This window comes from Palaemon carinicauda, chromosome 42 (assembly GCF_036898095.1).
Source record: "Palaemon carinicauda isolate YSFRI2023 chromosome 42, ASM3689809v2, whole genome shotgun sequence".
Lineage (NCBI taxonomy): Eukaryota > Metazoa > Arthropoda > Malacostraca > Decapoda > Palaemonidae > Palaemon > Palaemon carinicauda.
This window is the reverse complement of record NC_090766.1, coordinates 51,194,877-51,219,997: the sequence shown is the minus strand read 5'-3', so window position 1 is coordinate 51,219,997 and position 25,121 is coordinate 51,194,877. Positions and strand designations below refer to the sequence as shown.

General features: G+C 34.2%; 2 protein-coding genes across 3 annotated transcripts in view; one reads left to right on the top strand and one right to left on the bottom strand.

Moving 5' to 3' along the window:
• The first annotated feature begins 1,234 nt into the window (after positions 1-1,234).
• On the top strand, positions 1,235-8,198 carry LOC137632961 (tetratricopeptide repeat protein 36 homolog). Its single transcript, XM_068365095.1, has 5 exons — positions 1,235-1,415; positions 4,056-4,163; positions 4,727-4,915; positions 5,524-5,696; positions 7,903-8,198. Exons 2-5 carry the CDS (start codon positions 4,061-4,063, stop codon positions 7,993-7,995), a joined length of 558 nt encoding a protein of 185 aa, XP_068221196.1. The 5' UTR covers positions 1,235-1,415; positions 4,056-4,060; the 3' UTR covers positions 7,996-8,198.
• Positions 8,199-9,333: 1,135 nt separating this feature from the next.
• Positions 9,334-25,121, bottom strand: part of Trp1 (translocation protein 1) — a 47,817-nt gene continuing 32,029 nt past the window's right edge. For both annotated transcript variants that reach the window (XM_068365092.1, XM_068365094.1), the window contains exons 4-8: positions 21,958-22,276; positions 19,866-19,999; positions 17,828-18,014; positions 14,541-14,710; positions 9,334-9,643 (exon numbers count right to left, since the gene is read on the bottom strand). In XM_068365092.1, coding sequence (XP_068221193.1) covers positions 9,448-9,643; positions 14,541-14,710; positions 17,828-18,014; positions 19,866-19,999; positions 21,958-22,276 — 1,006 coding nt within the window. In that variant the 3' untranslated portion in view covers positions 9,334-9,447. The remainder of the gene's footprint in view (positions 9,644-14,540; positions 14,711-17,827; positions 18,015-19,865; positions 20,000-21,957; positions 22,277-25,121) is intronic.

Below are 25,121 nucleotides of genomic sequence, written 5' to 3'. Positions count from 1 at the left end.
TGTGTATATATATATATATATATATATATATATATATATATATATATATATATATATATATATATATATATATATATATATATATATATATATATATATATATGTATGTATATATGTGTGTGTGTCTATATTATAAACTGCTAAATTATTTTTGACAGTGGAGGAAATTTGTCGTGATTAAAAGTACTGTATTAAGCTTGAAAATATTAAACAAATTGAATTGGCCTCTCTACAACGCCACGAAAGACAAAACAGTGGAAGGCCATGGTACAGAGGCTATGGCACTGCACAAGACTAGAGAACAATGGTTTGATTTTTGAAATCTCAGTGTTGTCTGGTGTATGAAGACAGAGGAGAATGTGGAAACAATAGGCCAAACTATTCAATGAATGAGGGGCGAAGAAAAATAGGCCGTAACCAGAGAGAGGGTTCAATGTAGTACCGTCCGTCCAGTCAAAAATACCCAATAACTCTCTAGCGATAGTATCTCAACTTACTACCTAATATTTTATTTATGGAATCACGTTCCAATACGGTTCATAAGAATTTCGTATCTTAAAAATTGTTGTTTCATTTCTAGTTATATATTTTCTACTCTTGTAAAGTCTTCATGTGATCAATTTTCTGGAAGTATAAATTCGAGTCCTCAAACATACTTGAATATTCATGTTCTTCCTGCAAGTATCGAGACTAAACACTTGTACTCATTTACTAAACTGATCGTACTATTGTATCATGCCTTTCAGGGTTTTTTTTTTTCCTCTTTCCACTGTGGCTTATAAATGTAGCAGTTTCGATGTTGATTGTGAATTTCTTGCAGTTTCGAGGGATAATAATTGTTACCCTTATTATGTGGAATATGGCACCATCAGCAAATATAAACTACCAAAATTCTGGTATGATCTATCTTAACAAAATTCTACCATTATACCTATGATTTGTTTTATTTATACATCATGACACAGTAGGAATACGCAAGCTTCCTTGTTTAAACCTCATTCACGGTTTCAATACTTTCCATATTTAACTGTTTTCCTAGAAACAGGTAATTTACCCCTTTTGGTAATCTTTTTTTTATTATTAATTATTGCCATCTGGACGACACTCCCTTTACTCACTATCTCCCAGCCGAGCAGGCTCTGTTGAGATCACCCGATCAGTAGAGCCTTGCCTTATAAAGAATTCTTCCCTAAACATAGACCACCCTTCCTAGCCGGTCCCCGTACCCAGAGTCCAGTTATGCACCCGCGGGGGAAGGGAAGAGAATCAGCAAGTCAGTATAGTAAGCATCTTACTTGACTGACCATTCTCTCAAGGTGGCTTGGCAGAGAAGCAAAGTGCAGTGGAGAAGTCGGTGTTTAAAGAGTCTAGTGTAATTGATTACCAAGAATATACATTACGGAAGTAAAGATCAGGTAAATAACGCAAATAATGTTATGTAAATAAGGCATGTTTAAAACGTAGAATACGGCTAGTGGATAATTAAGTAAGAACGAGAAGTTAAGTAAATAACGAGAATATTATTTGTATAGCCTACTTAGCACAATAGTTGGGTTTTGATTTTGCAGTTTTGACGATATATAAGTTATATGCGTATTATTTAATAACGTGGGTTACGTAAGATATTTGAGGGAAAAAAGTTAAATAATACAAATATTAACCACGATCGGTAATACTGCTAATTTGTTTTTACTGAAAATGTGTTAAAACGCTGTACTAGTAACATTTTTATAACAAATAAAAATCATGATTCGATAAGATTACTATTATTGTTGCTGCTGTTAAACTGAGTTAAAAGGCTTTTAACTAATAATAATTATTGTCTTAATATAATTATACGTACTTCGCAAAATTATCTATTGGAAAAGAAGAACGAATTTATTACAAAGAAAACAAACGAAAATTCCACAATAAAAGCAAAGTTAGACATGAATTCATCTTAGCCATCAAGCTACCTACCTGCTGACCTTGATTATGATGCCAAGCCTTACACCACCCCTTCCCCCTACTCAAACCTTACACCACCCCTTGCCCCTGCTTAGGCCTTACACCACCCCTTCCCCCTACCCAATACCAAGTGTTGTAGTGACGTTTGCTTCATTGAAAGTCGTCTTATTATTTAAGAGGCAACTTTGCTCTTTTGCGTGTTATGCATATTATTACGCCACATTTTTTTTTTGGGGGGGGGGGGGGCGATTCAGGGTGTTATTTATGCTTCGTATATTTTGTAAATCATTTTCATGATAGCTATAATCATAATAATTGGTTGGATATACGCTAAAAACCCAGTAATAATCATAAACCATGGTCCCTAACTGCTCACTCCGCAAAATATGTTTGCGGCCACTCTATCACATACTAGATAGGTGTAATGCTGCTTCTAAGTATATATTTGTTACTGTAATTAAGTTTTTTTTAACTGTACCATAAAAAATAAATTACAAATGAAAATCTTAAATCTTTAATTTGACCCCATTCTACATTGAAATCAGTTAGGTTAATAACTGGCTACCATCAGTTTTGGCAACCAATTGTGTCAAGTTTGGCATTTTTAAATTCTTCTTTCATATGCTTTACCCGACTTATATATACAACCATATTCCTACTAGGATTTTGAAATATATCTACGCTTGTCTTGTTTCACCAACTGTCTTAATTTTGGGCATGAAAATAAATATTCTGTATTATCCTCTTCTTTGCACAGGTCACTCGCATCATTTGAATATTTACCCTTGAAATTTGCTTTAAATATTTAGCATATTTAACCTTGTCTTAAATACACGGACTGCCTTATCCATACCTATTTCTCTGATATAAGGTTGTGGGCCGTTTCCTTCCATGAATCTCCCTTTATATATATATATATATATATATATATATATATATATATATATATATATATATATATATATATATATATATATATATATTCTTCAATGGTTTCCTGTAACAATTGGTCAGATTTGGGCCTATGAAATACAGTAATTCAATACTAAAAAGTATATTTTGGGTAAAACCGTAAAGTTACATTATCAGGTAATTGAATAAGTTGGGCAGGAAGATAGGAATCAAGAACGGAAGTAAAGCAATAAGACATCAAGCAAGTGTTCTTAAAGGGACTTAGTGTTATTGCAAGAACACCAAGTAGCGCACGTGTGCATTGATGACACCTGTACCATGATACTTGTTATTCACATTCGATTTTTATGCTTATACATTTACCCGACTTACTAGATATACTAGGCTACAGACGAGAAATGATTAATTGTATGACGTGATTCAGTAAGTTACTATTTTAGCAAGGAATGATTAGCCTTAGAACTTCCATCTTTGAAGAAAACCTTCTTGTCTTAGCATTTATATTGCTTTCTGTACAATATTGCTTTCTATGTTTACTTTGAGTCATCCTTTTGAAAACAAAACCATGTCTATTGGCCGGGCACATCAGATGAAGTTTTTACAGTTCTTTTCCTTTAACTTATCTTCTCTTGTCACTTGGTTTGTTGGAGTATATAGATATTTTGATTCACCTTGAATGCCTTTAAATCCAACCATCTTTTTTTCATAAGCTGGCAACTCATTGCACACACTATCTCAAGTTTGAAAAGTAAATTTTCAATTGTTACATCTTTAGACTTGAATGGAGGGAATAAAACTGAACACAGCCTCCCTCAGGTACTGCACATTACTGTATATTATTTTGTGATGGGATTTCAAGTGTCCATTGAGGAGTAAGATTTTACTTTTGGTTTATATACTTTGTCATAAACATGGGCTAAATAGATATTAAGGACTCATAAGAAAATCCTTGGATGCAATTATTGGCTCAAACAAAAGTGAGTACTGTACAATTGATTTTAAACAAAGGATTAAAGTACTATTTTCTTTTTACTAAGGTGGTCAGCTTATCCTTTGGGTTGACAGGTATACAGTAAAGGCCTTCAGGATAGGTAGAACTTGATATTAAACCTTATTACAGGATTTAATTTACTTCAAAACCTGAAGAAAGGCTTATGATCAGTAAACCATTTTGATCATTCTTCTTCTTTTGGTAGTTAAGATGACTTCAGCATCAGACAGAGCAGTTCTTAACTCCATCTTCAATCCTCTTCTGCCTGTTGGCGAGTGTGTTTATGATGAAGATATCCCTGCTGACCTTAAGGGTAAAACAGATAAGTAATTTAATCTTTGAGAAAGAAAATTACTGTGTATAAATAATAAATACCAGTACATGAAATCAAGTCAGATTTGATTTTGAAAGTTTATCAAGAAATTCTCTGCAAACCAACACACGAAAAATAAATCCCTTTCAACAAAATTTAGAATCTAACTTTATACAAATTTAAAGCTCAAACTTCAATACTCTACCCTGAATCGTTTTTTTTTTTCTACCTCACGAACAATACTAGTCTTAGTATTTTTTTTCTTTTACAAACTGAAAGTTTAAAACTATACTCTTTCATGAAAGGTTATATTCTTCATTGTAAATTATAGTCATCCTAGTATTTTTCAACATATTGAAAGTTTAAACCACTACATTTTCTCGAAAGTTATATTCTAGATTGCAAGCAATATTCATCTCGGTATTTTTTAACTGAACTGAAAGTACAAACTAATATTTCTCACAAAAGGTTATTTTCTACCTTGTAATCAATACTCGTCCTAGTATTTCAGAAATTGCAGAACACCAACATTGGTAATATCCAGTTTTTAAACTTTTTTCTAGATGCGGATGACAACAGTCCAGAGGGCCACGAAGCAAAAGCTATGGAACTGAAAGGTGTTAAAGCAGCCGAGGCTGGGGATGTGGACGGTGCGATCAAGTTCTTTTCAGATGCCATCACAATGGTTCCTTCAAGAGCTTCTGGATATAACAACAGAGCACAAGCACTGAGACTACAAGGAAAAATTGAAGGCAAGATACCTTCTGATATTGTAAGAGTGATGAGGCCAATTTCTATAAAACTATCTACCAATTATGCTATATAGTGTAACACTATTGTTTTACGGAAGGTCATAGCCTCAATCAACAAGGACAACATGAATAACTAAAACTAAGTAAGGGATGGGAGACACATTCTAAAAAAATGAATTGGGTTGAAGTGGCCGATGTGGTAACGTCCCTGACTGGGGTTTGAGTCCCCCTCAAACTCGTTAGTTCCTTTGGACCCTGCAACCTCACCATTTTTGTGAGCTAAGGATGTGGGGTTTGGGGGTCCCTATAGGTCTATCTGCCGAGTCATCAGCAGCCAATGCCTGGCCCTTCTTGGTCCTAGCTTGGGTGGAGAGGGGGTTTGGGCGCTGCTCATATGTATATATGATCAGTCTCTAGGGCATTGTCCTGCTTGATAGGGCTATGTCACTGTCCCTTGCCTCTGCCATTCATAAGTGGCCTTTAAACCGATAGAATATAAGAAACAAAAGGAAAGCAATCAGTAAAATTATAAGTTGAGATCTTACCTGATCTTAAAATGATAAAGAATGGCGAGATTGGCTGAATTTGGAATTACTGATATCTTGCAGGTGCAATGGCTGATCTTGACAAAGCTATAACTCTATCAGAGGGTAAAGGACGAGCCGCATGCCAAGCATACACACAACGTGCCATGATCCATCGATTACAGGAAAGGGACGAGTTAGCACGAAGTGACTTCCAAGTAGCAGCAAGTTTGGGATCGGAGTTTGCTAAAGCTCAGGTGAGTCCAGAGGTTATTCTAATACTCTTATAATTTCCATCAAAGCACTGTCCATAGTTACATGTGTATAGTATGTTAATTCAAATGTACCGTATTATATTTCAAGATTTTAGAACCATATGACAGTAGTAGATTTAAGATACAGAATTTCATTCTTAGTTCTAGTCCATTTGATTTAGCTACCACTATTTGAAGCTAGGTTTTGAGCTCAGTGGTCTAATCAAATTACTAACCAAATTACTAATAAAGTACAGAAGCGTACATGAAAATATATATGTACAGAAATCAAACTGTACAATAATTCTGTTTCTTTACCAAAAAGAAAAATATTGATCGTCTTTTCTGTCACAGTCAAGCTTGTGTATATAGTATGTAGCCATACTCTTAAAGTAATTATCAACACAGTCGTAAGTTGTTGAATTTCCTTTGTAGGGCCATAATCAGCACCCTTGATCCATATAAATACACCGTCTTATAGAAGCAATTTACCTAGAATCAGAACTCTTAAATATTTATCATCTTGCAACATATTTGTTGTTCCTTTCCCAAAGATGGACATATTAGATGGCCTTGGTCCAAAATTCAGCCCTGCAATCATTCACTTTGGTTTTATAAGAATGTTATTCCTTCTTTGTGTCATGGCAGCATTGTCGGCAAATTGTACTTCTGTGTGTCGCACGTTTATAGTTCTTATGCAGACCCTGATGGATTGGCAGATGCACACGATCAAGGAATTTATCTGGATTCCATAGGTCTTTCTTACACGTACTATGTACAGAGCACCAAGAGTAGAACAATGACAGAGTGCAGAGAAATATCATCATTTTCTGAAGTACCAAGAGAATTATACTAGTTAAAGGTTGATCCAAAGTACCAAAGGAATGATAAAAGTTATGAGGTTGATTTCACAATAATAATAATAATAAAAAAAAAAACAAAGAATTGAGGTATATCTCAATCCATCCATCAGATACATTAACCGGCATTCGATTATTCCCTCATTCATTGCGTTTTAGCAATGAAATGTATTGCTGATGATTGTGAAATTGTAAATTCTTCAACCCTTATAGTTTGGAATGATTAAATCAGTGTGACTTTGATACCATTGGAAAACTCCAGAAAAATATCTGTGAAAACTTTATCAAATCCAAGCTCTTAAAAGTCTTTGAGAAGCCTCTGTCTGTCTCAATCACATTCCTATAGATGGCTCGACTAATACAGGCAATGTTGATATGGACAGTATTTAAAATAATTTGGCCAATAGCATGGCATGAACTACGGGCCTATATACTGTAATTCTCCAATGCTTTGAACACTCCATCATGTTACCAACAGGCTACTGTATATATTAGTTAGAGCTGGGAGGAACGTAGAGAGTAGAGGTCCCCTTTTTTGTTTTTGTTTCATTTGTTGATGTCGGCTACCCCCCAAAATTGGGGGAAGTGCCTTGGTATATGTATGTATGTACTCTTAAGAATATATATTGCTGCTTTTGTAGTTTCACCTCTTAAGTTTTCATCAGCTTCAGGGGCGCGCCAAAAAACCAAAGGGCTGAAAAATAAATTTTACGTAATTCATTTCAATCATTTAATGTATAAATAAAATTCTACAAGATTTTTTCTTGCGAAAATTGTATAACAAAAACCAAAAAAATTTTTTTCCCTTAAATAATGATTAAAAACCTACATGTAGTTTAATGATAGATATGGGCAGATAGATACAAAAGCAAACACTATATATTTATAAAAGAAATAATGAATACCTTCTTTTTCAGCCTTTTGTGCAAATTAAAAGTGTCTATCAAAGTATTGAGAAATTTAAACCGAATATTCAGTTTCATATTTATCCCAATAGTTTAAAAATCTACTTAAAATAGGCAGTTTTTTTCAGTTCCCAGGTAAAAAAAAGGTTCTTGTAAGCAATGCTCAGCATTCTGATATTTGGTCATGCAATGGAATAAAGATTTTCTTCCCACAAGAAGGACAGCTGTAGCCATATAATTTTACTTAGTCTAAATATATCCAAAATGGTGTGGGGTCATACTTACTACTAAATAACACTGATATAGGAAACTTTTACATATTATTATTTGGAATTTAGCATTATTGTTTAGGCCAGCCATACAATTAACTAATTAAATCCAAAAGAATGATCTAAAATTCTATCCCAGCTTCTTACTAAGACATGCACTGTACATATTTTACAGCTCGTTCAAATGAATCCTTATGCTGCACTTTGTAACAAAATGCTCCATGACGTCTTCAGCAAACTGCAAAGGGGAGAATGTGAAGGTGTGTAGCTACCATCTCATGCACTACAACAATCCTAAAATATTACCCATAAAACGCAGAATTGTGAAATTATTGTAGAATGTATTTAGGTTGGCAAAATACTGGTTAACAAAAAAAAAATTTAATTCAAATAATGATTACATGCAACAGGAGATGTGAACATTTTAACTTCAAGAGTATCAAGACAATTATATGTTAACTTTTAAACCTTGACTTTATTTCTTTTACCCTTCTGAATGCCCAAACCTTGCATATGATAGTGCTCTGTTAACACTGATGACAGATGTGACTAAGCCCTATTCTATTATTTAATATCAAGGATCTCTTTAAGCAGTCCTGATTAAAAAAAAAAAAAAGTAGTTTCATTTTTACTACTAAAAATAAATGGTAGTCATCTGTCACAAGTAACAAAGATATTTCATATTTCACCTTAATAAATATCTTGAATATGTATTATAGACACAGTATACATATTCCTATAACTGGACAAAATTACTGTAAATAATTATGAGTTGGATTATTTGGATTTTGAAGAGATTTTAGGAAAACAAACAACGTAGAAAAATATTCACCCTGTCCCAAGAAGTTACGACTTGAGCAATAAATTTTCCTCAAAATACTACAGTACTTTAAACTTACTTTAGCAATGTGAAGTCCTCATAAATGCACAATAATCAGCATAACAGATACATTAAGGGCATAGTGTATCTTATCACTTGGATTTTCCTTCACTATCTTCAATTTAACTCCATAAATTACAGATATTTGTGAAAAAACAAATTCACAAGTTAACACACATAGTGAGATATCTTTACTGGAATTTGTGTATAAGACCCATTATGACTGAAGAATTATACTATGTATAATGTAACTGGTTTGAATTGCAATTATCACTTAGCCGGGGTTGTCCCTAAAACGTTAAAAAGATTCATGGAACGTTATTAAATTGAGGGTTGTCAATATAAATGGGGAAAATTTACTACATTATCCATTGAGGTTACAGTATTGCAAATATTATCAAAATATATTATGCAAACTCTTAGCAATTAAGTGAAAAAGTACATGAAAAAAAATTATCAACATATCACGTGAGTTTACCTGTAACCTTAAATCAGTAACATTAACCACAATTATGTGAAATTTAAAGTCTATTTTTGCACAATGCTAAAGTTAACAAAAGTTCTTTTTATATATTTGTGCAAGTTTCAAATCTCAAATTAGCTTCTAAATCGATATAAAAACAATCACGACAAGAGTTTTTACTTGAGAGCTTTTTCTTATGCCTAACAGATCCCTAATCTCTTGCAAAATAAAACACAGTACTGTACTCCCTAAATATGACTGAAACGATATACGTCAACGATCGTGTATGATGCTGCATACCACTAACTATGTTTTAATTTCTATCACATCCAAGTAAGTAAGTAAGCATCTATATATAAAACCAACATAATCTAGAATTAACTCGAGTCATCGTTTATAGTACTCTGCTTATCAAGTTTTATTTCTTCGACGCCCGAACCTTTCTGCGCCGCCATCTCTTTCTCTTCCAGGTTGAGTTTATCCACATCTTCTTTTTCCACCATCTCAAACGTTTGCGAGTTTGAATTCTCGGATTCTGTCTCACTGGCAGCAGTCTGGTCTTCAGTAACAACTCTGCAAATGAAGAAAAATCTTCTTTGGTGGAAACCGCATAGCAGGAAGAAACTCTTTTACCACTTCACCAACAACATTTTAGGATAAACACCTTTAAAATACTGTCATGCTGTGCTCTTCACACCAAAACTGCTCACATATACCGCAAATCCTGCAGTCAGGAACCAAATCTGGCTCATGGAAAAAACTTGTTGATCAGATGACAACAAACATGAGTAATATATATGAAACAAAACTGAAAATTCTGTACAATTGAGAGAAAAAAACACCAACCCGAGCTCTACAGATTCCTATTTACACAATGACAAAAGGTTTTTTTTATCATATACATTTGGTTGAACAATACGATATTCATGTATCACAGCCAGTACCTTGGAGCAAAATAAGTTTGGAAAGTATTTGAAAGATATTCCAGTTAAAAATTACAATATCAATAAACACACAAGTAATAATGTTAATAAATTAAACTCCTTTGATTAAAAGACTACGTATCAAGTTAAGACAATAATTCGGTCCTATAAAATAAAGATAAAAATTTAAAAGATAAAGAACTTTAAAGTGAGCCAACATAAACTGATTAGCTAACAAAAGTCAGAGGCAACCAAAAACAGTTAAAAGGATAGTGTTTACAGGCTCACATCAGACATTTCACTATCTCTATCACCTGTCTCTTATGAGACGCTTTTGAACAATGACCCATGCTGGTACAAGACTGGGTTAATCTTAAGCTCAATCAGATACTGAGACTAATCACTGCCTTGATGAAATGTCAAGAAAATAAAAGTGAACATTGACTGAGCACTTTTAGTATGTCTGCTTCACCAACAATAGCAAAGCACTTCATGAAGATGACAGGAACAGCAATGAGCCTCTGCTCCAGTCATCTTCAAAAAAATTAAAGTCTGGATAGTCCAGACTTTACAATATAGGTACTGTAAATAAATGTGTAAATTATGTATCAAGTTTTATCTTTGATACAGTTGAGCACTTTACCTAGACAAGTTATTTATACTGCACTATGAGGTTCACTAACATGGTATGCTATATTTGTTATCCTTACTTGATGGTGTAGGTCAAACTGCTGTAGATATGAGCCATCACATTGGTTCATGAGAAGTCTATTGATATACAGTATGTGCAGTATCTATGAACTAGGAAGAAATTGCTTTTTTTTGGTTGTATATGGTATCAACATGATTTAATCTACTATAATTACTTAACCTCATATCATAGCTCTCCTTCAGAAAAAGTTTGCAAGCACTAATAGTCACCTCTTGTCTTCAGCCATGAAAGCATCCAAACAAAGTCAGCCAGGTCAATCATTTGCACTTTTGTACAAACTACTACTGTACATTTTATGTCATTCAGAGGTTGGCTAACATTATCTCTCTCTCTCTCTCTCTCTCTCTCTCTCTCTCTCTCTCTCTCTCTCTCTCTCTCTCTCTCTCTCTCTCTCTCTCTATTATATTTTGTCATTCAGAGGTTGGCTAACATTATCTATCCATTTATTCATCTATCTCTCTCTTACTCTCTAACACATGCACTCACCCTGAGTCTCTCTCACACTAGCACGCACCTTGAGAGAGAGAGAGAGAGAGAGAGAGAGAGAGAGAGAGAGAGAGAGAGAGAGAGAGAGAGAGAGAGAGAGAGCATGTTATTCTAATATAAAAGGGACAACGTTTAAGTGAGTACAAATTTAGGTATCTTGGTTAAAAACTAGGTGACGATAGAAATTTGGATGTAGAAATAACACATGAAGTACAAACCGGATGGAGAAATTGGAAGATGATCTTAGGTGTGTTGTGCAACTGCAGATTCAAAGGAAAGATTAAAAGAAGAGTCTATAAGAGACTAGTGAGACCTACTTTGATGTATGGACCAGAAACACGGCAATAGCCAAGGGAATACTGTAATGCAACACCTAACAAAGCAGTGCTTCCAGAAGGTCATTAGCGTAATACTTTTCTATGTTGAGCAGCACATTTACTTCATCATTGTTTTCATCAACATAGTTCAGTACTACACAGTTAATAAAGTTTATATATTTTCACTGGCAAGAGTTCAGATTTTAATTTCTCCTTTTATATACAAGAATGTCTAGAGTTAAAAAAAGTTTCAGTTTAAAGTGTTCAAGATTGTATAAAGGGTTATAAAATGTTGAGGAGTTTATAAAATCTTAAAATTATAAGCAAAGAAATACAAACCATTATAAAATAATGAAAAAAATATAGATTACTGTATTTACTGAGCAGTTGTATCAGATATAATGGGGAGGGGGTACGGGATCGTACCACCTGCGACAGTTCAAAGAATTATTTATAGAGAGGACTTGGTTTTTATTGAGAATTGGAATCTAACAGGAGAGGCCTACTTGTCTAACTTAGTAAGAAACAAGGTTAAGAGTTCTCTGCAAAATAAGGGTAAACACAATGTATAATAAATGAGATATATTTCGCCAAAAATGTCCAGCACCAGAAGGTATTTCTTTAAAGATGAAACTTTTTGTGATAGCTACAGTAAATAATGTGGTAACAAGTACACTTTCTTGAGGAAGCCAATCTTAAATTAGTTTGTAATGATCAAAAGAGATACAACAAAACAAAAGTAACCAGTCAAAATAAGGATTTATATGTTCATGCTTTAGTCTCATGATTTCCATGAGATTTACATTGCAACATTTCCAAGGGACCAAACAAATTGCTATAGGTGCAAAGAGTATACTGTACTGTATATACTTTTTGTGACTACATACATGTGCATTTCACATTGACTACAAATATGCACAACTGCTTTTTAAAGTTACGTCTGGATCTTTGAAACACAACTGTATATCTTTACATAGAAAATTTACCAATCCTATACACACATATAAAAGTTATGAAAGAATAAAATATAAATTTTTTTTTTATGTCAATTCTTTCTTATAAAGTGCTTTAAACTCCTGCTGGTGAATATTATCAGTATCATTACGAAAAGAATATTTACAACTCCAAAAGAGGCACAAAATAATTAGGTCTTATTGTCAGTGATGATACTCTTAAACTTTATAATCAAAACAGAATAAAGAACAAAACACTATTGGAAATGTGAAATTACTTGTACATAAACCAATATTTGCCTGTAAATACAAGTATTAAGTGGTAGGTATGGTCTACAAGATATTTCAATGCAATTAAGTCTATTTATTAGCCTAATCCAGTCATTTGACTAATCCCATATACTGTAATGTATACTGTGTATAAGAGTTGAAGCCTTAAACCACTAACAGTTATGTTTTCATGAAATATTAGTTGATTTGTCATTTCTCTACTAGGATTATAGATACTTGTAATTTCACACTGTCAAATAAAGTACCGGAGCTACATATTTGACATGAATAATTTGATACGTAAAGAAAGACAAGTAAAACTAGGAAATGCAATTGCAAGGGACAGTAAATGATTATAGTGGAAGAATGGAGCATTAAAAATGGTTATATACAATTTACCATAACTTACACCATACACAGTAAGACATGGACAAAGTCAATAAACATGCTTTGAGCATAAGAGAACCAGGATTTAGGACCTAAAGGTTGTTTAATATCTTTGCTGAATTCCTACCCTACCCTACATCACAATCACACCAGTTTTGTTATCTTGCATATATAGAGGATGGTATGCATAAAATATAATTTATACTGTATACATAAAATGTAATCAATGCAGTCCAAAATACTATATAAATATATTGAACATTAAAAAAATCATGAATAAACACTAAAGTAGGATAGGTTTCCGTTTGAATTATAAATGCTGGATAAAAGGTCATGAGTGAGGGTGGTGATTCCTGTATGTGAGGATATCAGTAAGGGTGATAAAACTTGGTAATAGGTTATCAGTTCAGATATTTAACTCGATTATTAAAGGTTAAAATTAGGAATGATACATATAGGGATAACAAATTTCCAGGTAAATGATAAATTTAAGCACAACAGGTTATCAGTAATAACGATAAATGCAAAGACAATATAATTTAACCCTTTTACCCCCAATGCTATTTGGAACTTTTCAACCCTTAACCCCCAAGCGTTTTCAGTTTTCAAACGAGTTTTGCAATATCTTTTTATTTAGATCGCGCTGACAGCCTTAATTTTCGTCATGAAGAGGTCAGGTTGGTTTCATTATTTTGGAAAATGCCTGAAGTTTCTCATACGGTGATCAAAATTATGAAAAAAAAAGAAGAAAAAAAAAAGGCAAATACAGCAGTAGCTTTTTGCAAAAACGTACCGGTACGTCCATGAGGGTTAAGGGATGAGTTTTGTGAAACGTACCAGTACGGCCATTGGGGGTAGAAGGGTTAATAACATTTCGTTTGCTAATGTTGCTTATATATTATTATTTAGCGAGGAAGATCTGCCCCACTGATATCAAATATATTGTGAGACTATATTTTCTTCTCAAAAGTGGATGACTCAAAACTCAAATGGTACTGAATATCTATGAGGTCCCTTGATCAGATAAGGGCACTGTTTTCCTACTTCCATTTCATTATTGGCTCCAGAATGAAAAACAATTACTCCTCTTAGAAAGTTCATACACCATTCAAGTCTCCTGCAACTATGGCACACCTAAGCACCAGGCAATACATTTTATACTAAGCGATATTCAGATGAAAATGAGGACCATTCTCTCTCAAAATTACATGCATATAAAGTAAGTATCTGTAAGTATATACACTCATACAAAATACGAGCAGACCATAGTTTTTCTAAATCTTTTATTCAAGAATAACAAACCTAGTTGGAAAAATATGAAAAAGCAGAATCTCCTATTCATACATAATACTGCACCATAGAGTAACTTATGAAATAAGCTGCAACTGAAAACAAAGGTAACAAAAAACCTAGTAATCTTACCGGTCAACATCTGTGTCAAGTCTGTCTGTCTCAGCTGCTGTGTCTGGACTATCGATCTCTGCATCGGACCTTTTTTCTTCCAGTTCCTGTTCTTGTTCCTGGTCAAGTTGTTGCTCTCCCTTCTTCTTTTTCTTCTTCTTCTTTTCGTAACCCTCACCTCGGTACTCATACTGGAAAAGACGAGGGATGCAAGAAGTGCATGGTGCAGTGAGGTGATACACGATATGCAGGTGTTATGCTACTTTTTCCTTCACATACAGAATCTAATGTGTCACATTTAGTGCAGATACGAGCACTTTAAAAGGAAGTAAATATCTTACAACAGACTTTCTGCATAAAGCACCTTAACATTTCTCAAGATGTGACATTAAAACAAATGTCGAAAATGTTAATCAGCAACGTAACAACGCTTAAATGTATAGAAGCAGTACGTTAACATAATGTCTTTCTTCATTTACTCTCCCATAATATCCCAAAGAAATTTCTTCTCACTTCAGTCAGCTATATACTTAACAAATGTAAAGATTTATGAGTAAAAGACAAAAGATACACTAGTTTCTTCAAGTTAATTTTTATCTTTTATTAATATCCCTACCAACTGGTTAGCATAATCAAACATCCTCCAAAATAACTGGCTATATAACGATAATTATCTTCCCATCAATAAATGTAAACCCCATACAAAACCAAAATTTAAATAATACAAAAGTTTGAAAATACAATCAAATAGCCCATATTATAAATTTAATTTCTTGCCTAACCTAAACTAAACTAGAGTAAAATTAATAAACCTTATATTAAATCAGAGAGAGAGAGAGAGAGAGAGAGAGAGAGAGAGAGAGAGAGAGAGAGAGAGAGGAGAGAGAGAGAGAGAGAGAGAGAGAGAGAATATCACTGTAGTTAATATAAATTCGTAAGCAGTTAAACAAAAGGATTACTAACATTCATAAGTACAGACTTTTAGTAATGATCAGTTTCCCAAAAAATTAAATGTACACAGCACAAAAAGTACACTATGGCACTGGGAACCCTTCAACCCATCCTAATGTACCAAATCTAGGAAGATAAATCTATCACATTTTATCATCCTGAAGGGATCAGAGCCCATGTCATACCTCATTCCTACAGAAATCTTTTCCTCTCTCTAAATATCACTACTTTTTAATTGAAATTTTACTTACTACGGCATTATACTATAGCTGGTAAGCTTATCAGAATTTTTACACAAGTTCTTATTTTTTGCTATCAGCTTATTAATTACTTGGTAAAATTAGTATATACTCTATATAAAAAAAGGAAAAAAATAAGGAAAATAACATAAACAGGGAAATTCTGAAGGCACCAAATCTTTAAAAAGTGTGTTCAGTTGTTTCTTTTCTCACAAGGATGATATTGAAAAACCAAAAGATAACTTAAATACAACACCATCACAATTACTGATGCAATTAAATAACTTACATGACGATACAAATCAGTTAAAGAGTATCATGCATTCACACGCAAAACTCTATTTCATAAGATGGTATAATAAATGCCCTTATGTGAACATCAAGCTTTATATGAATCAACACTCATTTTGAAAGTGATTCTGTTCCTTCTGTAATTGAGAAGCTGCTGCTCAGTTGCTCAATTACATTTATCTTGACCCAATAGTTTGATTAAATAAGAATTAGGCCTGTATTAGTTGACACTAAACTCAATCTGGCATGATACTGGTCACATGACTTCTTGTTGAGGCTATGATATGCTAATGAAGAGTATTTTTGACCATTAATTTTTGTTTACCAACAAAATGAAAAAAAATAGAATCCCAATGTGAAGAATAACATAAATGCTGTTTTAGCGGCTATATACAACTGGTGTACAAGCTTTTGGTCAACAAACCTAAATAACAGACAATGAGCAAGCAGAACAAATTTCTTCCTCCACTTTGGCAATCTCATGATGATTCCAATAGAGATTTAATTTATTAATATAATTCCTATCCTTACTGCAAAATCTTTTCTCTGCATATTTGATATTTCAGTTATAAAATAATTTTATAGTTCTTTAATTCAATATCCCCAATCTGTATTGTTTGTACAGTTTTACATAATGAAAACCTGTTAGTAGAGATAAAGATGTAAAAGAAAAAAAAAAAAGAGTGCTAATCTTAGGAGCCAAGACTAGTTTTCTTTTTTATAATAAATTTTAGGCAATTAGAACGCTTATGGATCACATTCACAATCATTCTATTTAAAAAAATTCAAGTTTATGGATAAAGTATAAACCTACCTAATAAATTTCTGAAGGTTTTTACCTTAAGTTTAGTTTCCATTTTCAGCAAAGTACTAACGTAAAGAAATAAAAGCTAATACTGTAAAACCTGAAAGTAATTCATATATTTACTTTTTCACAAATGGACATAAAAAGATCATGTATTAGATGGAAATTTGGAAAACAATCCTATCAAAAACCACAAAAAAGCATGCGCAACGCAGAACTCGGTTACGAGTATTAGTACACTACTCATTTCAGAAAATCTGCAACACTGACACGACACACCCTCAACACAAATAATGGTACAGGTTAGTGGGCAGCAAATAATCACATTACACAGACAAACTAGCATTTGGCCAGTCTCCCCACCAGTGAATTATCGTGCCACCCCCGCGTTCTTGACGAGTCAGTCTGGATGCCTGCCAGTACCATAGAAATTTAATGCACTCACTAACAAGAATCCTGTTATTTCACATCTTCTGTATTCTCACCATCTAGAATTTTTCCAAAACGACATATCAATAAAACTAATTTTAAAAAGTAGTTCCATATTCTTAAATAGATAAAATGCCATGATTGGATATTACTGCTGAAAGCTCTTAGCTTATCATTATTGAATTATAGGGATAATTTACCCCTACAAAATACTAACTTATGCCATTATTACACATGAAAAATCAAGTTAACAGTGGGTGCAGTACATCTTGATTACCATGGAGATTATAAGATAATTATAAGACCCTAACAGGAGTCTCATTATATCAAATCTTGGTACAATTATGTAAGAATCATGTCATCAAACCTTGCTTAATCAACATTACTAACTAGCAAAGCCTAATCAAGTTGGACTTAAATCATGAGCCCCACAGTGTATAATAAAAAAAATGCAATTAAATAAAAATCTTTTAAGGAACCAATCACATAAAAAAATAGCTACTTAAGCTAGTGTTCAAGTAGAGCATCTACAGTATACCTTACCTTACATAATTCACTATTCACAGCCTAACTCAAATCTGGAATACACTTACATGATATAAAGGCCAAAACGACGCGAAGAATCCCACATCCTCTGTGAGGTTGGGTAACAGCCAAAGATGGTGGTGACCCAATGTGAGAATCCATATGATGACGAACACAATAAACCTCAAAACTGCCAACCCCAATATCACGCCAAGGAATCCAGCAGCAGCGACACTCAGGTAATATACTCCTTTCCTGAAATGAAGACATACAATCTAAAGGAATGAATACAAGATATTCTTATATTATTATTATAAGCGAGGCTATAACCCTAGTTGGAAAAGCAGGATGCTATAAGCCCAAGGGCTTCAACGGGGAAAAATAGCTCAGTGAGGAAAGGAAATAAGTAAACTGCAAAAGAAGAATAAACAATCAAAAATAAAATATTTCAAGAACAGTAGCAACATTAAATTAGATCCTTAACATAAAAAAGAGGAGGAAGAGAAATGTGATAGAACAGCATGCCTGAGTGTCCCCTAAAGCAAGAGGACTCTAATCTAAGACAGCGGAAGACCATGGTACAGAGGCTATAGCACTACCCAAGACTAGACAACAACAGTTTGATTTTGGAGTGTCCTTCTCCTAGAAGACCTGCTTACCATAGATGAAGTGTCTCTTCTACCCTTACCATGAGGAAAGAAGCCAATGAATAATTACATTGCAGTAGTTAACCCCTTGAGCTAAGAAAAATTGTTTGGTAATTTCAGTGTTGTCAGGTGAATGAGGACAGAGGAGAACGTAGAAGGAATAGGCCAAACTATTCGGTGTATGTGTAGGGGAAGACAGTATGAGCAGAACCGAAAAGAGGACTCCAATGTAGTAGTCTGGCCAATTAAATGACCCAGTAACACTCTAGTCGTAGCAGCTCAAAATTAAGCCATTCATAATAAATTTACATTCAAAGTATGAGCTTTTAGAAGCAGCATAAACACAAAACCACTAATTCACAATCCTAGATTGTCATTGTACTGACTTAAAAGGTCGGGATAGGATTTATGAATATGGACTATATACCCCAGTGTTAGGGCCTGTGAGGCCATTCAGTGATGTTCAAGTGCAACTGGGGAAAACCCTGCATTTTGTATTTGGCAGCTTCGTGAGAACCAAGATAACTCGGTAATCTGGCCAAAGAATCTGATCTAAATCTCTAACTGGGAAAAAATTCATGCAACGTTGGCCAGTTAAGTTGAAAGTAAATTTATGCAAGGTAGGCCAGTTAAGTTGAAAGTGAGCAAGTAAAAAGTAGAAGGCAAAGGGCCTGAATAAAGGTTCTGGGACTCCAAGACATCTACAAGATCCTACATAAGAAGCATGAAATGTACACTCTGATATAAGTCAATAAATGCAAAAAAATAAAATTACCTTAATGTTTTACTGTTCAGTAGTTTAACAAGACCACTATGCCACTCTTCTCCCTCACAGAGATGGTCTCTTTGTGTTTGTTTATAAAAGTGAGAAAGATCTTATTTAATAAAGTAAAACCTAATCTTAATGGAATGGCACCATGGATTTGATCTTTAAAAACCACAATCTTCAATCTCCATCTACAATTTCATGACTTGTAAGAGTGTTATGAGTAGTGGTTAACATCATTTTCATTAAAGGATGTGGAGAACCAACAATAACTGCTAGTTAGAACGAGCACACTTTATGTTCATGTGTATATCTTTTACTTTAAGACTGTGCCATATAGCATATAAAAACAAATATTCAAGGGTCAAATGTATGTAACATACTAGAATACTTTATAATTATTTTCCTAGAAAAGTAACAATATTTTGACCTTTGGGAACAAATGCTCAACCACAAGAATAAAAACCAGCATCCAATAAAATTAAAGTCTGTTCATCTACCTACAAGTAACAATGAAGTACGAGTTAGAAAACTTGAATGTCCTTACATGAAAATAAAGGTATTTGACACACTTTACTCAAAGTATGTTCTCATTCAATAATCTAATAAATGAACAGGATCCTTTGGAATCAACCATGATGACAGTATATGAAAGCCTTTCCAAATCAATGCATACACAAAAGGATTTCTCACCTGACACTCGGAGGCCATAATGGGAAAAGACAAACAGCAATGGCACCGAAGAGACAAAGTGCACCTGCTATGTAGTACCAGAAAGGAATTGGGTCATACATCCACACGTAAGCATCGGTTCCGTCAATGAATACCTGGAAGATAATTCAAGATCCAGATTGGTTACAAGGCCATTTTAATCTTTTCAAAGATTTTTCATAAAATTTCATATATCACTATTAAAATGTTTATCATCCCATCGAAATCTAGCCTACTAACATACATTAAAAAACCACTATTATCATTATTAATGTTATCATTAAAGCATACAGTACTTGTTTTGTTAAAAAAAAAAAAAATCTTATTTAGGGTAAATACAGTGTAACAAAAATAATTTGAGAAAAAAATAACATTCACTAGACTGGGCAACTATTGTTTAATAGTGATTCACTAAATGTCTTCTAAAAATAAACATTCAAAAGGTAAACAGCAGTTTTGACTGATATCCAAATTCTCTCTAATGAGATTTCTTAATTTTCATGCACAAAAGATAGGATATACTGTAATGGAACTGTCAGCAAAATGATATGCAGTACCACATAGTCTAAATTCTGTTGGCATGACAGGAAATATTAGGGTAGATAACTGGGGTCAAGTGGATGTGTGCAACCTACATATATTTATAACAATAACAAAGACCAGAAAAAATGCAAGAGCTTTAGGAAAGGTTATTAACCGTAGTTAAGTGACAAAAGTTCAATGGTCAGAAGGGACATTAGTATGAACAGACTCAAAATTCCAAAAAGAACAAAACTGGTTTTAAAGACATAACAACAATGGATCCTGGGAGAGAGAAACTAAGAGGGCACAGTAAAACTGTACTAGAATTCTTCAAAATGGTGGTAGTTAGCTAAGATAAGGACAAATAAATAAAACATCTTTACTGTAATAAGGGCAGCTTAAAAGTTTTGATATTTGATAGATTACAACTTCTCAAGAATTTCTAGTCTCACAATAAATCAAAATTGTTAGAAATTCAGAGAATATCTTTCTGAGATTGGTTTTTCAAATCTTGCAACTTCTTGTTGCCTGAAAACTGAAAGCTTCATAAAATATATCTTGTTGCCTGAAAACTGAAAGCTTCATAAAATATATCTAACATCAAGAGTAGTTTTAGTTTATGGGAGGGTGGTAAGGGCTGACGAGTGTAACCAACTCAAAGACATGACAGATTTACATTAAACGCTTGTTGTTTCATTAATAGTGTACCCCAATCTAACAGCAGAATTAATTTTCTTTAATTAGGAATAGGGTAGAAAGTGGTCTTAGTACTGTACCGTGAATAAAATGTAACAGATGGTGTTACAATTCATATTCAAGATTGCAAATTATATTTAACGTAGAGACTAAATAGTACATGAGCCAAAGGGGAAGGCAGGAGTTAAAAAACCATGTCATGGTAGATGGACAAATCTTAAAACATGTAGAACATTTCTGGGATCCTAGGGACACTGAACTGTAAAACAGATATTGAAATATGGTAGCTGAGAGTAGCAAAAGCCTAGATAAAGTTGGATAAAAAAATTCCCTTATTATTTGTACATAAAAATGTCTTAGTAAATTGTAAAAATAACTTCGATGAGTCCTTAAGATCTGTACTAAATGTGCCACACACACTTGCGTACTGACAAAGAAAATGAAGCAATTTAAAAAATGGTGTATGTAAACAGTGTTAAATTTATGGCTCGGTGGAAAAACAACTTTAAAAATGAAAAAGTGAGGGATGTAGTAACAAGCAGCAAAAAATAGACATGTCAATATTGAGTCGTTTGGACATGATGTGAGAAGGGATGAAGAACAGTAGGTGAAAATACCTGAAAAAAAATAAAGTTAATGAAAAGGATGAAAAACCATATGTAAAATCTGCTTTATCAATCCATGGCCAGGACTTAGTTGATTGGGGTACAAAAGGATCATGATTATAGTATTGGAGGATCATTGTCAGGTCTAGCCAACAGAGTGAATAACCATATCAAATGAGACTGAATGAGAGAACTCTAAATTTTACACCCCACCAGATGATCCCAAAAACATGAGTGGATCGAGGTCTTACCTGTTCCAAGTGCATGTCTAGCTTAATCTTAGATTTTTTCTTTTTCTTCTTCTCTTTCTCATCCTTCTCATCTTTGGATTCTTTTTCTCCATTTTCATCCTCCTCTTTACTCTCCTTATCCTTCTCCTTCTCCTCTTCTTCCTCCTCTTCCTCTTTTTCTTTCTCTTTCTCTACATGTTTAACCTTATCTCCATCCTTCTTCTTCTTCTCTTCTTCTAACTTCTCCTTCTCTTTTTTCTTCTTGAGATCTTTAGGCTTCAAGTCCTTGTCTGTTATGGGGATCTTCTTGGCTCGATGAAAGAACTTGAATTTTAGTAATCTGAAAGGCAGACAGTATTAGGAAGTTATGGTAGTAAAACAAATGTTATCAAATTAATCACTTCAATACTTAGCAAAATTCATTAAAGATTTGACCAAAATAAAAACTCAAGATCCCTCATACTCTTTCCCAAAATTTCACGTGGAGTATACCTCAGCAATAAATAAATAGAAGAAAATTGGATAAAACAGTAACACAAACACAATATTTGATAAGCTAACAGTGAGATTCCTATCATTTCCTGTACCAGGATAGAAATCATAATACAAAGAGTGCCATTTCTAGCACTTTTAGCATTGTACAAATGTTCTTCAGTCTTCATTACTGTACCTTTAATAGTAGTTGGAACCATTCATAAATGGGGTACTTTATTTTATAGCAAAGCCAAAACTTCACTAGCCAAAATATCAATAAAATGGTTCATCATAATCATCATTCATATCAACCTTAGTAACACAAACAATAAAATAAAATATTTTCTATTTTTCTTAACAATACAGACTAGGGACCTTTAATAGCAGTATGATTTAAGCTTGTCTGGAACTGCCGTTATTCTTTGAACGAGGTGGTAGTTGTTACTGGCAGGTGGAAGGGAAGACCTCCCCACACAACAGTCGGTTATGCTTTCACTTTTGACCTTAGGCCTACGACTTGTGGGTGATTGAGGCAGGAAATGTAACTGAAAGGATTCAGGTATGTATAGTTTGGTAAAATACAAATCATGTACTTTTAAAGTTTGTAATTTGTTCCTATACAATTACAAACTATCACTTAAAAGGAGACTTATCCTTACGGAGTAAGTCCCTAAAATCAAAATGGCTGGTTAGTTTTCCCAGGATTTGTCAAGGCACTTGGTCCCCTATAGGAGCAAATGTGACTACTCTTGTCAACCTCCAAACAACCCCAGCATGAAGATATTGCAAATATCATGTTATGACTACCATGCGACTGTGCCGGTCTTAGAAGACCTCAATGTACATTCGTGTGAAGAACATCACGTCTGAATTTATTATAACGAAAAATGGGTTTACATATTCCAACTATCCTCCCCCCCTATGGGAAGATCAGGGGATATATTTCTTAACAATCTTTGTCTAAAAAGAAAAGCTGCTCGATTACGAGTCTTACATGCATCTGGTACCCTGTTACAGTAATCGCAATGGTACGACTGCTGTACCTCACAGGAAGGGAAGAAAGAAGTGGGGAGGAAAAGGGATTAAACTTTTCACTCAGACTTATGCCATGACTTTATCTTGGACAAGATTTGCCCAGAAAATATGATTCTGCAACAGAAGAGGTTATAGGAACCTCTTTAACAGTAGGAACGAACACATTGATGGACATCACATCCTGCAGCCCCTCCAGAGATGGAGTAGGTGACATGGAAGGTGCAGCAGGGGAATGCTTCAAGGTCCTGATGTCAGACAGCAGATTCAGGAGCTTCTCTGCAGATGATACACCAGTGATGCCCAAGGAAGATCACAAATTCTACAGGTCCAGGTTCTCGCCAGTCTCAGTGTCAGTAGGTACAACTGAAGGAAAACTTCAAAGGAAAGCAGAGGAGTATTGCAACACTTATGTTTCCCCAGAAGTATACCCAAAGAGCAAGCTGGAGTCTTCTCTCTCCTTATGACCTCCTCCAGAAGACCTAGACCTATAGGAATCTGAAGAAGGCAGAACAGGTCAAGAAGAAGAAGGAGAGAAATCAACAAAATTCCTTCAGCATCAGATTGGGCACTGATAAATCCATAGTCAAATGATTTCTCTTAGTATTCGTTGTCATCTTGCCAAACTCCATCAATGGCAGAGGAAGCCATGACCTACACTCGTTGCAAGAGAATATAAAGAATAGTCTGACAAAAGACACAAAGATGATGAAGAACCTCTGCAGGCTTTCTCATAATCAAGCCATATTTCCTGACAAGTTTACCAAGACATCGACATGTCTACACTAAGTATCCATACACACAAACTGCAAAGAAAAAGTAAAAAAGAAGTTGAACAAACAAGCTAACACAGCGAAAGGTATGTTGGTACAGCTTTCTGCTGAAATCAAAAGTGAGTGCACAAATGAATGTCAGGCTTATCATCCACCCTCCAGTTACTACTACTAGCTTGTTGAAAGTTTAACAGCTTTTCCAGCTGTGTTGAATACATGCTCATAATATGTTATTTTCATTAGTAAAATAAATTTTTGAATATACTTACCCGGTGATCATATAGCTGTCAGCTCTGCTGCCCGACAGAAAAACCTACGGGCGGAATACGCCAGCGATCGCTATACAGGTGGGGGTGTACATCAACAGCGCCATCTGTCGAGCAGGTACTCAAGTACTCGATGTCAACCAATTTTCTCCTCGGTCCACTGGGTCTCTATTGGGGAGGAAGGGTGGGTCCTTTAATTTATGATCACCGGGTAAGTATATTCAAAAATTTATTTTACTAATGAAAATAACATTTTTCAATATTAAACTTACCCGGTGATCATATAGCTGATTCACACCCAGGGGGGTGGGTAGAGACCAGCATATATGTTAACATTAAGAGCTAAGTATTCCGTATTTCATTTAAGCTGTTATTCAAAATAACAAACATAAAATTAATAAGTACCTGGTAAGGAAGTCGACTTGAACAATTACTCTGCCTTTTTAAGTACGTCTTCCTTACTGAGCCTCGCGATCCTCACAGGATGCTAAGCGACTCCTAGGAGCTGAAGTATGAAGGGTTGCAACCCATACTAAAGGACCTCATCAAAACCTCTAATCTAGGCGCTTCTCAAGAAAGAATTTGACCACCAGCCAAATCAACCAGGATGCGAAAGGCTTCTTAGCCTTCCGGACAACCC

Coding starts and splice junctions, on each gene's coding strand:
- LOC137632961 (XM_068365095.1), top strand. CDS start 4,061: ATGACTTCAGCATCAGACAGAGCAGTTCTTAACTCCATCTTCAATCCT. Junction 4,164..4,726: donor TATCCCTGCTGACCTTAAGG/GTAAAACAGATA, acceptor ACTTTTTTCTAG/ATGCGGATGACAACAGTCCA. Junction 5,697..7,902: donor CGGAGTTTGCTAAAGCTCAG/GTGAGTCCAGAG, acceptor CATATTTTACAG/CTCGTTCAAATGAATCCTTA.